Source organism: Pyrgilauda ruficollis, unplaced genomic scaffold, assembly GCF_017590135.1.
Source record: "Pyrgilauda ruficollis isolate IOZ18807 unplaced genomic scaffold, ASM1759013v1 scaffold13, whole genome shotgun sequence".
NCBI lineage: Eukaryota > Metazoa > Chordata > Aves > Passeriformes > Passeridae > Pyrgilauda > Pyrgilauda ruficollis.
Window position 1 is genome coordinate 1,093,448 of NW_024511432.1, and position 15,731 is coordinate 1,109,178.

At 54.1% G+C, this 15,731-nt stretch overlaps 1 protein-coding gene across 1 annotated transcript; it reads left to right on the forward strand.

Moving 5' to 3' along the window:
* Window positions 1-1,246: 1,246 nt before the first annotated feature.
* FOXF1 (forkhead box F1) lies at window positions 1,247-4,353 on the forward strand. The gene is made up of 2 exons (XM_041458835.1): window positions 1,247-2,443; window positions 4,016-4,353. Exons 1-2 carry the CDS (start codon window positions 1,384-1,386, stop codon window positions 4,174-4,176), a joined length of 1,221 nt encoding a protein of 406 aa, XP_041314769.1. The 5' UTR covers window positions 1,247-1,383; the 3' UTR covers window positions 4,177-4,353.
* Window positions 4,354-15,731: the final 11,378 nt, after the last annotated feature.

The following is a 15,731-nucleotide window of genomic DNA, read 5'->3' on the forward strand; positions in this document are numbered from 1 at the left end:
ACCCCTCCGGCTGTTTATTCTCCTGCCCCCCACCCGCCGCGTGTGCCCGTGGCACCGCCGGAGCTGAGCGTCAAACTCCGGGCACGGAGCCGCCAAACTCCAGCACAGATTTATATACACCCCCCTGAAAAAAAACCCCAAACAACCCAAAACAAACGAACCCACCCTCATCCCTAAAGCAGCCTCGGAGCAGCCGAGGGGTCCGAAGCCCGTTCCGGGCCCCGGAGCAGCGGCGGAGGCAGAAAAGGGCATTTCGCGAGGCAGCGGGAGTTTTCGCCGATTTCTTTTTATTAAAGCACCCCCGAGCCCGTGTTTACATTGCGCAGTATAAACATCCTGCCCGGGCCCGCCGAGCTTAAAAAGAGCGCACGAAGAGGGGGTTTGAAGTGGGTGAAGCTGCGCGCAGCGCGGAGCCCGAGGCCGGGCAGCGCCGCCCTGCCCCACGCCACTCGCGGAACCTCCGCGCTGCCCGCAGCCCTTCCACAGCCCGTGGGGCCCATCCCGTGCTTTGCAGGGCTGGGAAGGAGGCAGGGAGGGGATGGAGGAGCCGCACGGCGCGTCGCGGTCACGCGTGGCATAAATCACACAGACACACCGACATACACGCGCGGTGCCCTCCGCGGCGGGCAGGGGCGCGGCGTGCAGCCCCCCCGGGTGGGGCAGGGCGGCGTGGAAAGGGCTCTTTAAAAGCTGCCCACCAGCGGGGAGCGGCGGCGGAGGGGGCCGGCACGAGGCGGCGGAGGGGCCGCCCGGGAGGGCGGGGGGGAGCGGCTCGGGGCGGGGATCTCCGCTCCGCGCTTACGTCTGTCAAGGAGCGGCAGACGCCGCTGCGAGAGATAAAGTAGAAGGCGAGCGGCGGGACCGGGGGCAGACTCGACAGCCACCGCGATGGGAAGCAGCTCCCCGCAGCAGCGGCAGCGCCAGCCCAGCTAAAGCCTCCGGAGGGGACGGCGGCGGCTCCGGGAGCCCGGCGCGGCGAGGGGCAGCGGGGCAGGCGCGGGCGGCGGCCCCGGCTCCTCTCTCGCAGCAGCCGAGCTCAGCTCGCTTCCACCCGCCCCCCCATCCCGCCTCCCTGCGGGCCCCCCCGACCCTCCGCCTCTCGCTCGCCTTCTGCAGCCGCGCTCGGATTTAGGGATAAAGTGGGAGGAGGAGGAGGAGGCAAAGGGGGGGGGGTGGGGGGTGTCGTCGCTTCCATTTGTTTATCCACGGAGGGGTGAAGTCTCCCGGTGGAAAGCGAAGCCGCCGGGGGGCCGGGAGGACGCCGGAGGGAGGGCGGTGGGTGAGTGGCGGCGAGCCCCCAGCAGCGCGGCCTTTTGCGGGGGCGCTGGGGGGGCGGCGGAGGAGGGCCGGGGCTGGGGCTGGCCGCCGCGGAGCTGGCCGTAGATGACTGCAGAAGCGCAGCAGGCTCTGTCCTCTCAGCCCCCTCCTCCTCCGGTGCAGAGCAGCTACGGCCCCATGTCCTCCGTGGCTGAGAAGCAGCCGCAGAGCTCGGCCATGGACGCCGCCTCCGCGGGGACCGGCGGCGCGGCCGGCAGCGCCCCGGGCAGCGGCGGGGCCCCGGGCAGCGGCGGCCCCAAGGCGAAGAAGACGAACGCGGGGATCCGGCGGCCGGAGAAGCCGCCTTATTCCTACATCGCCCTCATCGTCATGGCTATCCAGAGCTCTCCCTCCAAACGCCTGACCCTCAGCGAGATCTACCAGTTCTTGCAGAGCCGCTTCCCTTTCTTCCGAGGCTCCTACCAGGGCTGGAAAAACTCGGTGCGCCACAACCTCTCGCTCAACGAGTGCTTCATCAAGCTGCCCAAGGGCTTGGGACGCCCGGGCAAGGGCCACTACTGGACCATCGACCCGGCCAGCGAGTTCATGTTCGAGGAGGGCTCGTTCCGCCGCCGGCCCCGCGGGTTCCGGAGGAAATGCCAGGCGCTGAAGCCCATGTACAGCATGATGAACGGGCTCAGCTTCAACCACCTCCCCGACAGCTACGGCTTCCAGGGCTCGGCCGGCGGGCTCTCCTGCCCTCCCAACAGCCTGTCCCTCGAAGGGGGCTTGGGCATGATGAACGGGCATTTGTCCAGCAACGTGGAGGGGATGGGCCTGGCGGGACACTCCGTGCCCCACCTGCCCGCCAACGGTGGGCACACCTACATGGGCGGCTGCACCGGCTCCTCGGCCGGGGAATACCCGCACCACGACAGCTCCGTGCCCGCATCCCCGTTGCTCCCCGCCGGCGGCGTGATGGAGCCGCACTCGGTTTACTCCAGCTCGGCCTCGGCGTGGGCGCCCAGCGCCTCGGCGGCCCTCAACACCGGCGCGTCCTACATCAAGCAGCAGCCCCTGTCGCCCTGCAACCCCACGGCAAACCCGCTCTCCTCCAGCCTCTCCACGCACTCCCTGGACCAGCCCTACCTGCACCAGAACAGCCACAACACCGCCGACCTCCAAGGTAAGGCGCGGCCACGCGTGGGGCGCATCCGCGACCGCGGCCACTGGGGCCGGCCGGGGCTGCGGGCCCCGCCTGGATCCCGGCGGTGCCGCTGCCGGCCGGGATCCCGCTTCTGGGCGGTTTTAATGCTGGTTCCGAGCGGAAGATGCCTTGCCCTCGCTTCCTTTCCCGGGGGCAGCCGGGCGCCCGTCGGGGCTCTGCCGGGGCCGGGGCTCCGCTCCTCCCGGCGGCTGCTTCACGTCCAGGGCCGCCCCAGGCCTAAGGCCGGTGGGCTGAGGCAGCGGGGAGCTGCGGGAAGGAGAGGCCGGGAATGCTCCCTTGGGCTCTCCCACCTCCATGGGCACTTGGAGGGAAAAGGCAGGAATTCCCCATGGGGTGGTCCACCACCCGCGCCATGCCACCCCGTGCCATCCCGGCCCCTTCCCCGCCGTCAGCTGTGTTTTTCACACGTCTCAAGGCCGTGTTTTCCAGGCCCATCACCTCCCTCCATCCGCCGCCCAAGCCGAAGCCGGCGGGCCGGACCCCCACATCCTCCCGCACCCCAAAACCCCGGCTCGGTCTCGTCCCTGGAGCTGTCGGGGCTGCATTTGCCCTGGGTCTTGGAGTGGAGATGGTGTTTGGCCGGGAAGAGGCCTCGGAAGGGACGAGGCCAGCGCTGGGTTTCGCTTTGCTGCCCAAATTCCCCTCGGGGTGCTGTGGCTGTGGGGACCCCGGCGGTGATGGGGCAGATTTGGGGGTCCCTGCCCATCACCCCGGGCCTTCTGGGGAGCGGGACGGGCTTGACAGGAACGGCTCTGAAAGCAGAGAACAAATGGGCCAAAATCACAAAGCGAAACGGGGGAAAAGCATCAGCCGGGCCGGGCCGGAGCTGCAGAACCCGGGCAGAGCGCAGTCCCGGCCGGGCTGGGCAGTGCCCACTACGGGCACCCTCCTGCCCCGGGGCACTTCCCGGAGCTCAGCGCATCCAGGGCCTCTGGAACACGGAGCTGGGAATCCGCCCCGAGGAGCCGCCGGGCCCGTGCGCGGCCTTCACCGAAACGCTCAGATTATCACCCAAAGGAGCGGCGGGAGCGCTCCGGGGCAGGGCACCCCCTGCCCAGCGCACCCCCAATTCCCGGGGCGCTTTTCCATGCCGAGGTGGCGGCAGGAGCGGTGGGAACAGCCCCGCTCCCGGCGGCTCTCGGCCCCGGCCTCCTCCCGGAGCTGCCCCGCTCCGCGCCCGGCGGATTTTCCGCACGGGCCGAGGCGATGGGAAAATCAGCCGGGGCGAAAGAAAATAAATCGAAGTGTTGAAACAAAACAAAACAAAAAAACCCCTAAACCCAACGCAAATCCCTTGTCCTCGCAGTGCCCTCGGGCCGGGCAGGGACTCGCCGTGCCGGGCCGGCGGGGCTCTCTGCCGCACCTGCCCGCACCCGCGATGTGCCAAAACAGCCCCAAATCCGCGCTCGGAGCGGGCCGTGCGGGCGGGTTGGGTCCTTGGGATTTTTTTTTTTCAACCCCATGCCGAGTTTTTCACCCTCCCCTGCTGAAGCTCTTGGCGCTGCTGACCGTGTCTCCCCCGTCCCGCAGGCATCCCGCGGTATCACTCGCAGTCTCCGAGCATGTGCGACAGAAAGGAATTCGTCTTCTCTTTCAACGCCATGGCCTCCTCCTCCATGCATTCAGCGGGCAGCGGCTCCTATTACCACCAACAAGTGACATACCAGGACATCAAGCCGTGCGTTATGTGAGCCGGGCCGGACAAACCCCGCTCCTGGGGCTGAGCATCCCCCAGGACGCTCGGGGTGCCAGGGGGGTGTCCCATGTCCCACGTCCCATGTCCCAGCCTGGCTTCGGGCAGCAGGGACGGACCGGAGCTCCGGGAAGCGGCGGGAGAAGAGCGGAGTGCGGCCCCGGGAGCGAGCTGAGCGTCGAGCCCGCAGCGTCTGTGCCTTCTTCTGCTCGGGGAGGGATGGAGGAGAAAGCAAAAGCAGCCCCCCCGTCCGTCCCGAAAGCCCCGGCTGCGAGTTTGGGGTGAGGCTTTGCCAAATGAGGTTTTGATGCTTCTTTCAAAAAAAGAAATTGCAAACTCAGTTTGGGAGTTGGCGGTGAGCGATGCCACCGGCTCGGGCTGCGGGGGCTGGAAAAGACCCCGAACTCAAATCCCCTCGGTGCCGTCTCACTTCGAGCCCGGAAAAATACTTAAAAAAAATATTTTCCTATTTTCCTTCCTTTTTTTTTTTTTTTTTTTTTCTTGCCGGCCAACACCCAGCGGGCAAAAAAATCTCTCAGAGGGATTTTTTGGAACTATGAATTTTGGTTTTTTTGCCTGCATAAAGACTGCAGGATCAGACCCTATGCAGAGAGAACAAGGCACTTTGGAAAGAGACAGCCATGCTCATCCTGTTATTTATTCTACAATTCTTTTTTTTTGTTGTTGTTGTTGTTGCTAATAATCGAGACACAAATAGTCTCAGTTGATCAGTATTAAATCGGGGAATCTCTGTTGGCAATATTTGCCATATAGATTTGAGTTTTTTTAGTTAACCTTTGTAAATTTGCAAGCGACCGTGGTCTCTGTGTAAAGACAATCCTCCATATGTTTTTATAGAAATATATATATAATGAAGGATTATTCCCCTCCCTCCCCTCTCTATTTTTTTTTTTCCACCTTGACGTTGTACAGTTCGGTGACACCTATTTTAATTCTTTCTGCACTGTATAAAATTGTAATTATGTGGGTTTGTTTTGTTTTTGATTTTTTCGCCTTTTTTTTTTTTTTGTGTACGTTTTGTCCCCAAAGGAAAAAAAAATCCCGAAATAAAACCTGTATGTTATTTGTACATGGGCTTCACGATTGTATGAGCAGCAAATAAACGAGCATGCGGTGTAATTAAGCTTAATTAATGAGGAGTCCAGCCCTGCAAACCCTCGGGCAGTAATTCCCCATCCCGGCACAGACTCAAAATCGACTTTTTAGGGTTTTTTCACCTTCGAGGAGTCCTGGTTGCCAATTTCTCTGCTGGGAAATATTTCAGTTGAGGATATTGAAATGCAGAAGGAGGAAAAGCGGCGGTGCTTTTTATTTTTAGCTTTTTATTCTTAGGATTATTCCATTTTTTTCCAAGGCGAAAGGCTCTCTTTGACAGCTCTTTGCCTCTCCCTCGAATTCCAGGCGTGAGGCTGCCGGGATGGAGCCCGCGGCTCCTTTTTCCTCCTTTTCCATCCCGGGAATTTTCCGACCCGGCAGGAAACTTCCCGCGGGCTTTTCCCCGCGTGAAAAAGAAATAAAAATTCATAAAATTGAGGGAAATTTACCCAATTAACCCAAATTATTAGGAATTAATAAACAGGAATAAAAATAAAGCAGATCAACATCGTGCACGGGGCAGTGATAAATCTGCATTTAAATATCGGTATTTTCCTGCAAAATTTGGGGGGATTTGGGTTAATTCAGGATCCTCCAGTATCCAGAATTTTTTGCTTTAATTCGTGGACCAATCTGTCTCTATTAATATTCAATATCAATGCCCATAAAAAAGAGATGCAGGCGAATTAATCTGATTATGTGGTTGTGGATTTCTGCCTTTATAGAGGGAAATTTAATCACTGCACACTAATTAGCCCAGCTCTGGAATCAGCTTAATTAAAATCCAAGTTCGCTGTAACAAGGGAGAAATTTATAATATTATTGTAATTAAGACAAGGTTTTATTAGAGTTGGGGAGGCCTTTTCAGAGTGAGTTTTTTATTGTTGTTTTGTGGGGGGTTTTTTTGAGGAGCATTGTGGCGTTTTGGGTGTTTTTTTATTAAATTTTGTTAATGTTTTTGGGGTTTTTTAAATCTCTGTTTAGATCTCTTTAAGCCAGCAGCAATCTGCCTTCAGCATTATTGGTTTTCCCTATTTTTATGCTTTTCTGGGCCGATCTTTCCCAGATCCCTGCCCGTCCCTCTTGGAGGTGAACACGTTGTCTCCATCCTTTTAGGTCCGAGCTGAAACCAGAGGGTTTTTTACTCCTGAAGCAAATATCTGTGCTAGGTTTGGCTTCAACAATGGTCCGTGGTTGGGAGCTCAGCTCCTTGAAATGCCACTGTCATTCCCAAGGTTTGTTTCCATCCCTTTGGGTTGATTTTGGGTCCTCCTTGGCATTTGGTGCTGCTGGAGGCTGGGAAGGGCAGGCAGCACCTTGTGAGGCTCGGGCCCAGCTCGCAGGGGTTCGTATCTGCTCCCCACCAAAGCCTGATGTGATTCATTCCTCTCCCTCCCGTGGCTTTCCAAACCTGGAAAAACAGAGCAGCTGCATTCCGGGGACGCCACATATTCCTCAAGCCAGTGAGCGCAGTCTAAACAGGAGCTCTCCATCCCAGAGCCCTCCAGCAGCCAGGAGAGAACAAAACCCCCCGGCTCCTGCAACCCCCCAGATCCTTCAAAATCCCCCCCCAGCTCCTGCAACCCCCAGATCCTGCAACGCCCCATCTCCTTCAAAACCCCCCCAGATCCTGCAAAACTCACAGCTCCTGCCACCCCCAGCTCCTGCAAACCCCTCCCAGCTCCTGCAAAAACCCCCCAAGCTCCTGCACGCCCCCCCAGCTCTCCATCTGCAAAAGCCCAACGGGGTTTTTCCCAGTATTTTCAGTCCCAGGGGATGGCAAACCCCAAGCTGCTTGTGCTTTTCCAGGAGTGATGAGCTCTGGGAGGAGGTTAGGAGGGACAAACTTGCCCAGAAATGCTGTGGGAGCCCTGGGAGAGCAGCAAGGCAGGGTTTGCTCAGAAATGTGGGATTTGCTGCTGGAAAGGCTCAGATCTGGCTGTGCTCAGCTGCTGTGGCTCAGCTCAGCACCAGTGAGCTGCTCCCTGCTTCTCATCCCTCCCATCCCAATCCTTAGGAAATACAACCCATTTTCCTGGGGTGTTTTGGCATTTCTACTTCAGGAAACAGCTTCTTATTGCTGATGCCCTGTGCAGCCCAGGAACTTTCTACAGGGATGGAATTGCCCAGGAATTTTCTACAGGGATGAAATTCTGGAGTGTGATGACAAACAGGGCCTGGTGTCTCCAGGCAGTTTGTCCCCTCTGGATCAGGGGACATTGGTGTCCCCAGGCCTTGTGCAGGGATTCTGGTGGCAAAGCACTTCCCTCTGCTCGTCCCAGGATGTTTCCCCCCATCCCTACAATGCCCCCATGGAGCTGGAGCTGTGTCTGCCACTGTCACCTGCTCGTGGGCTCGTGTCCCCAGGGGTGTTTGTGAGCGCCACGTGGGGACAGAGCTGGAGGGAGCACAGGGATAGTGCAGGGATCCCAAGGAAGGCCTGGAAGAGGGGATGTGGGGCTGGGTCCCCTGTTGGGGGGACATCGGGATGATCTGCAGCATTTTTGGGAGGCAGCATCGGGGTGGGGATGGTGGCGAGGGGTCTCTCAGGGATCCCGGGTGTTTGGAGGATCCCGGGGGGTTTGGAGGGATGCTGGGGGGTTTGGAGGGATGCTGGGGGTTCTGGAGGGCCCCAGGGACATTGGATGATCCCAAAGGACTGGAGCATCCTGTGGGAGAATTGGAGGGATCCCAGGGGACTGAGGGATCCTGGGGGCTTCTGGACAATCCCGAGTGGATTTGAGGGATTCTTGGGGGTTTGGAAGATCCCAGTGGGATTTGGATAATCCTGGAGCAGTTGAATGATGCCAGGGGTGCTGGAAGATCCTGGTGGGATTTGGATGATCCTGGTCGGTTTGGATGATGCCGGTAGGATTTGGACGATTCCAGGGGTGTTGGAAGATCCCAGTAGGATTTGGATGATCCTGATGGGATTTGGATGATTGCACTGGGATTTAGATGATCTCGGTGGGATCTGGATGATCCCAGGGGTGGGATTGGATGATCTGGTGGGTTTGGATGATCCCGGTAGGATTGGAAGATCCTGGTGATATTCAGATGATCCCGGTGGGATTCGGATGATGCTGCTGGGATTGGATGATCCTGGTGGGATTGAAGATCCTGGTGGGATTCAGAGGATCCCAATGATATTTGGATGATCCCGGTGATATTCGGACGATCCCAGTGCAATTCGGATGTTCCGGGGGGTGGGATTGGATGATCTCAGTGGGATTTGGATGATCCTGGTGATATTCAGATGATCCCAGAGGGATTCAGAGAATCCCGGTTGGATTGGATGATCCCGGTGATATTCGGACGATCCCGGTGGAATTGAAGATCCCGGTGACGTTCGGACGATCCTGGTGGGATTGAAGATCCCGGTGATGTTCGAACGATCCCGGTGGGATTGAAGATCCCGGTGACGTTCGGACGATCCCGGTGGGATTCCATGATCCCGGTGGGATTCCATGATCCCAGGGTTGGGGGGCGGTGCCGTTCCCTTGGCGGCAGCGCCACCTGGCGGCAGCGAACAGGGAGCGCAGGCCCGCGGCTTTCCCAAAATTTGGCTTCAAACCCATCCATGTGGGGCCGGTTTGGAGCCTTTCCCCACCTGGTGGATGCTAAAAAGCTTGAGATTTTTTCCTTTATTAATTAATGTTAAAAATTCTCCTTAAAAATGTATTTATTTTGTTTTTATTTTTCCCTTTTGGCATCTGGATCTCTCAGGGGGAACATCCCTTTATCCCATCTTCACACCAGGTAAAACTCCTTAACGGAGCACTTTGGGATCAAACCTTTTCTGTGCCCAGCTGGGACACATGGGAATACCTGGCATGGAAAAGCATGGAGTAATCCATGGATACAGGCACCTGACACAGGATGCTCTAAGATGGGCTTGATTATCCAGATTTACAGAAAACCTTGGAGACTTAACCTGTGGGAACAACACCTGGAACCTTACATGGGTATTTGGGATACCAAAGGATGAGTTTGGCCCCAAGTTCTTAGCAGCTCTAAAGGCTGAGATCCATAAGAATCAGTAGGCACCTGATTTCTCTCTCAAAACCAAAATATTTGAGATCTGTGCACCTCAGGGGATCAAACAACAGCTCTTGTCACTTTTGGAAGGGGACTTTGATTTCTGCAATGCTTTTGGGAGGCCACACCTGAACATCTGTTCCCTTTCCAAGCATAACTCCTGCCTGATGCTCGGCAGGAAAAGGCAGTGCTGGGATGCTCCTGGAGGATTTATCCCTGCCAAGGAATCTTTGCACAAGGAGTCATCCTCAGGGATCAAACAGGTGGATGAGAGGAGCCCCTGAGGAGCAGGGGGTGCCCCCAGTGCAGCTCTGCAGCTGGAGGCTGATGTTATTCCTAGAAATTCTCAGACTGCCTCCACAAGTGAGGAGAGGCATGGGGCTCCCTTGTTTTCTTTAGTAACTTTCCCTGTCAGAATCCAGTAAGGAATTAAAACCAGAATATTCCTATCAGTGGTTGGACTGGATGATCCCAGGGGGTATTTTCCAATCTAAATGATCCTGTGGGTTAATTATTAATAAAAGACAACAGAAGGAATAAATCCTATTGAGCTTCTGGCTCAATATCCAAATTCTCAAATTCACAGGGTGCCCAGAGCAGCTGTGGCTGTCCCTGGATCCCTGGAATTGTCCAAGGCCAGGATGGATGGGGCTTGGAGCACTCTGGGATGGTGGAAGGTGTCCCTGCCTTGATGAGCTTTGAGGTCCCTTCCATCCCAAACCATTCCATCACTGTGATCTCAGGTTGCTCTGATTCATCCAACTTTTGATAAATATTCCAGCTCCAGTCTTAAAATTAATGGAATTTTTGCAGGGGAGCTGCAGATCCTTTGGAAAATGTCACTGAGGGAGTCACTGTGCCATCAACAGAGATTTCCTTTCCTCAGAACTTCTACAGGTCACCTCAGAGATCTCTGAATGAGCACCAGAGAGAAAATGGCAATTCCAGAGGTCAAAGCACCTCAGTTTAACCGTGGGAAGGGATGTGGGGACACTGGCAGTGCCACTTGGCTTCAGCAGTGAGAACATGAGCCTGAGCACAGACCTTCCTTTATTTAAAGCAGCAAGGCTCAAAAAAACCCCCTGGAATGGCACAGAAAGTGAAGCTCTGTAGCTCAGCTCAGCTTCAGGCTAATTACTGCAAAAATAAGCAAACACACCTGGGGAAGAAGGATGACACGGCCTGGAAAGTTTTGCAGGGACTTTGGGGTACCAGGAGCTCATTTGGAGCAGAACTTGCTGCAGCAGTTGTGTGGGGGTGAAGAGAAGTCCCTGCAGAGCAGCAGCTCCAGGCTCTGCCTCCTCCAGAGGGATGGAAATGCCACAGCGCAGAGCCTGAGCAGGGCAGGTGCCTGGAAACACTCGGAAAACACGAGATCCCTCTGGACAAACACAGGTATGGCTCTTGTCTGAACAATTATTCACTCTGAAATGTGAAGGAGTGGTAGCCATGGGTATGGTAATGCTTAGAAATGTGGCAGCTTTCACCACATGAATGTTTCTCTTTTCCCCCTGGCCTGTTTTTGATCCCATTTAACTGCCCCGTGTGTTTGATTTATTCTTTAAGGAAAGGTAAACCTGGCTTGGCTCAAAGTGTGGGATGGGGGGATGATAACACATTTGTGTCACTGGGAGACCTCTGGAGGTGGCACATATGGGGGAAAATTTCAGTTTTGTGTCTTGTCTCCCAGAACAGGAGCTGTGGTTTGTCCCTGGCATGTGCTGGAAAGCTCTGGAGCAGGAGAACCAGGGGGATTAAAGGTTCCAGGTATGCCCTGGGAGACAAAATGTTGGGAACATCACTTCTGTCACACAGAAGAGCCCAGCAGGGATTTGGTTGGGGTTTTTTGAGAGCTTTTGCTGAGTTTTTGGCCTGTCCTCCTAATGAGCAGTTGCCTGCAGTCTATCAGGAGCCATCTCTGCCTTCCCATCTGTAAAATGTGGATGTTCCTGGGGCAAAATTCTGGGAAAACATTCTCTTTGGTGCCTCGTCTCCCAGAGCAGGAGCTGTGGTTTGTCCCTTGGCATACCAAGGTGCTGGGTACCTTGGTGGGAAGTTCTGGAGCAGGAGGACCAGCGGGATTAAGGGCTCCCAGAGCCACCCTGATGCTCCAGGTATCAAAATCCTCATTGGGAACATCGGTTCTGTCACAGAAGAGCCCAAGAGAGGCTTGGTTGGGGTTTTTTTTAAGAGCTTTTTCTGAGTTTTTGGCCTGTCCTCCTGTTGTTTTCCAAAGGCTGGGAATGACCAGTTGCCTGCAGTCTATCAGGAGCCATCTCTGCCTTCCCATCTGTAAAATGTGGATGTTCCTGGGGCCGCAGCAGAGATGGACCAGAGATAGATCCATATCCTGAACTCATTTCTCCCAGGCACTTCAGTGGGATGCCCAGCCCAGAACAATGGCAGGATACACGACCCTAAACATTTCTGCAGGGCTTTGAAAGATGAAAAGCAGAGATTTTGCTACCTATGTCAGAGGAGGGGCAGGGAAACGTTCCATGGTGTTTATAGCAGCCATCACGGACATTACACATGGAAACATGGGAAATGCTGCCCTTTTCTGGGAGGCAGATAATCTTTAAGAGATGGCAACCAGGAAATCAAAGCATTTGGTACACAACAGGCTCCCAAGCAGGGGGGTTTGCCCGAGGAACGTGGCCATGGCCACAGATGTTTCCTCCAGAGCCAGAAGTGCTGCGAGGGGCTGTTCCTTCGGAGGAACCGGAACGAGAGAAATCCCTGCACATGCTTTTCCTCCCCCTCCTCACCCCTGTGGAGGAAAAACACAGCCCCAGTGCTGGATTTCTCAATGGAAACATTTCCCTAAAAGCTGTTTGTTTCTCCCTTTGGAGCAGTAGAAGATGATGAAATTAAAAAAAAAAAAAATGCACAAAATAAAGACATGACTTGGAGACAGTGTTTAACCATCCCTTTCCTGACTTTTTAATTGGGATAATGGGATAAAACCTCTGTCCTTCCAGGCTGCTTGTTGGGAGGGGATCAGGGAGATGCTGGAGGGTTGGATGTGGTCCTGGATGTGAGATCCAGGAAAAAGCATTGATGGTGAGAGATTTTCTTCTCCCCTTTTCCTTCCCTGGAAACAAATAGTGTCTGACTCTTGTAACTCAGAGCCTACCCAGCAACCCAGCTTGTTTACTGTTGTCTTTGGTGGCTTGAAGCTGTGTGGCCTTGTCCCTGTTCCAGGAAATGCATGGACATGGCTGGCTGAAGGAAAACCCTCATGCCTGTGCAGTTTTGGGGTGGCACTGAGCCACCTCAGCCTCATTGTTAGCAGATTCCAGCGTTGCCTCACTGCTCTGTGCCACACACCACGCTGGCACTGATGGCCTGCAACAAAAACCCCCTGAAAGTCACCCTGCTCTCCCTCATGAAGCTGGTGGAGGCTCCATTCACCCCATGCTGGTTTCCCTCTGCATTTCTCCCAAAAATGAGGGTAGGGAGAAAGGGAGAATGGTCCTGGGAAGGTCATGTCCCTCACGGAACACCTCGGTGGTCGCTGCTGATCCCAAACCCAGCTCCAGGGGTTCACTCCAGACCAGCACCTTCCCCCTCTGAACCCTCAAAAAGAGGGGAGAGCAGCAACAACAGCTCAACAAGAGCATCCCAAATGTTTGTGCCATGAAAGGAGCTGGAAAGAATGCGCCTGACCACATGACAGGCGAGGACATCGGGCTGTGCAGAGAATAGAGAGCTCTCACTCTGAATTACTGGGAACAAAGTTGGCTCAGGAAAGCATTTCCCATTGTACTGCTGAAAGTTTCTTCTCATCACACAGCTCTGCTGCTGCTGCTGCACCCAAGGCTGGGCTAGGGATCACCTCACTCCCTATTAAAAGCAGAGTAGAGATCTATCAGCAGCATTTCAGACTTTTCTGCAGCTCCAGGCACTGCTTTGCCACTGTTGAAGATTTTCTGATGGGTCTTAAGCAGTAAATCTGGGCCAGGATGCCCCTGAGATGAGGCACATTTTGTGTCTTTGTGCACAGGTCACAGCTACAGCAGGTACAGAATGAGGAATTATGACTTGAGTAAATATTCTGCTGTTTAAAGGCTGTTCATTCAGGCAGAGAATATTTCAGGGTATGGATTTTAGGGTTTGATTGCTGGTATCTTGCATAGTCTTGGCCTGGGCCAAAGTAAAACATAAGCAAGCGTCAATTCCTCGAGATTTCTTGTAAGATCAGAACCCAAGGATTCAATAAAATCTCTTGCACTTCAGAGTTTTGTGGACTTAAGAGAAATCCCCCTGACTTTGCTCTAAGTGATGCCTTCCTGAGCATGCAGAGAGCCTGGAACAATAGCTGTGACATTCACTTTTTCTACTCAATCTGCTGTTTCCTTTAGGGTCAGCCCACAAGAGAATATCCACATCATACAGCTGGAGACACCAGAAGGCCGTGCAGGGCTGTGCCTTGGCCACTCTTCTGTTTAATTAATTTCATTTAATTCAACAGCAGTTTAGCAGCTGGCACTGAAATGTCTTTTAGCTGGAGAAGAGCAGCACCAAGAGCCCCATGCTGATTTCAGAGAGGGATTTACTGACTGAGATGGCAGCACCTGAAAGACCTTGACATTTATTAATAATCTGATCAGAAATACTGCAGCATTTTTCCAGTCCATTCAAAATGTGAATAAGTTTAAGCTTACAATAAATTATTTTTCTTCCTAACCACAGTTCATAGAATCATAAAAGTTGGAAAAGAGCTCCAGGATCATCAAATCCAATCTGTGACCCATCCCCACCTTGTCACCAGCCCAGAGCACCGAGTACCATGTCCAGCCCTTCCTTGGACACCTCCACCACCTCCATGGGGAGCCCATTCCAATTCCTGACCACCCTTTCCATGAAGAAATTCCTCCTGATTTCCAACCTGTTGTATACCCCTAGTTAGCATCTCCTCATAGCACGGTTTGGAGTTTAACTCTCAATTGGGAAAGCAACAGGATGTTGGGTAAATACAGTAAAATGTAGCATTGAAACACATGACAGAAAAAAGTGACAGGCTGGAAAGAGTCAAGATTTTGTACACTGCTCACCTGTGGGCTTCACCCAGAACCACAACTGCAAACAGAAAAACATCCAGATGTTTGTCCAAATAAAACTGGCCCCTGGCTGCAGGCTGACAGGAAAGCAAGCAAAGTTACCACATTTACAGAACACATAAACAGATCTGCACTGAAACTCAAGATGGGAAGAAAGGAAAGAAGGCAGAGGATGTGATTCCCACAAATGTGACCAGAAAAGGGTGGTTCCACCTGAAATGCAACAGGGGAAGTTTGAGATGCTGGAAGTTTTCGTTGGCAGAGTCACTGGCTTTTAACTGCTACGGTCACCTGGACATCTTCAGCAGAGCAAGAAATATCCCAGAGTCAAAAGGAACAGCAAATGATCTCATTACTCAATTTGCCATCATTTGGAAAGGGCAGGCAGGGATGGATAATTATTTTTTTGCTTTTCTTTCCTCTGCTCTGGAAGCTGATGATGCAGTGAGTGTGTTTGGGCAGTAACATAACCCTGGCTCTCAGCCCTGAGTGCCAAGCCCTGAAATGAGACCCAGAGGGTTGTGCAGTGCTTGTCTGAATCTGGGCCCAGTGATACTGGAAATCATTTGGAGCTGTACAAAGAATGAAAGGGAACTACTGATTTTTTCCAGATCCTTTGCTGACCTTACAAGAAGTTCACAGAATGACAGAATGGTTTGGGTTGGAAGGGATTTGAAAGATCATCTTGTTCCAACCCCTGTGCTGTGAACAAGGACAGCTTCCACCATCCCAGGATGCCCCAAGCCCTGTCCATCCTGGCCTTGGGCACTTCCAGGGATTCAGGGGCAGCCACAGCTGCTCTGGGCACCCTGTTCCAGGGTCTCAGCACCCTCCCAGGGGAGAATTTCTCTAACCCTGCCCTCTGGCAGTGTGAAGCCATTCCCTGTGTGCTGTCACTCCAGGCCCTTGTCCAATGTCCCTCTCCATTGGGAGGAGTCATTTCCATTTGGAAAGTTACGAGCTCACTCCTAAACCTTCCTTCCTCCAGGCTGAACCACCCCAATTCTCTCTACCTTTCCTCCCAGCAGAGCTGCTCCATCCCCCTGCTCACCCTGCTGCCTCCTCTGGACTCTGTCCAACAGCTCCTTGTCCCTCCTGTGCTGGGATCCCAGGGCTGGATGCAGCTCCAAAGCTTTCCTTCAGCCCTTCCCTACAGAGCCACATGACAACGATGAGAACTTTTTATTTAATACTGAATAAATGTCTGACCCTCAAGGCATAATAATCTGCTTAAAATATACTTAACAGTACTCCCTGGCTAAAAAACCCCAACTCTTACTTTAAAGCAGAAAAAATCCATTTAGATGCTTACTTTGACTACGTGCCCAGCATCACT

Bases quoted from the DNA above. Each gene is read 5' to 3' on its own strand.
- FOXF1 (XM_041458835.1), top strand. From the start codon at position 1,384: ATGACTGCAGAAGCGCAGCAGGCTCTGTCCTCTCAGCCCCCTCCTCCT. The intron at 2,444-4,015 runs GTAAGGCGCGGC...CCCGTCCCGCAG, and splicing joins CAACACCGCCGACCTCCAAG to GCATCCCGCGGTATCACTCG.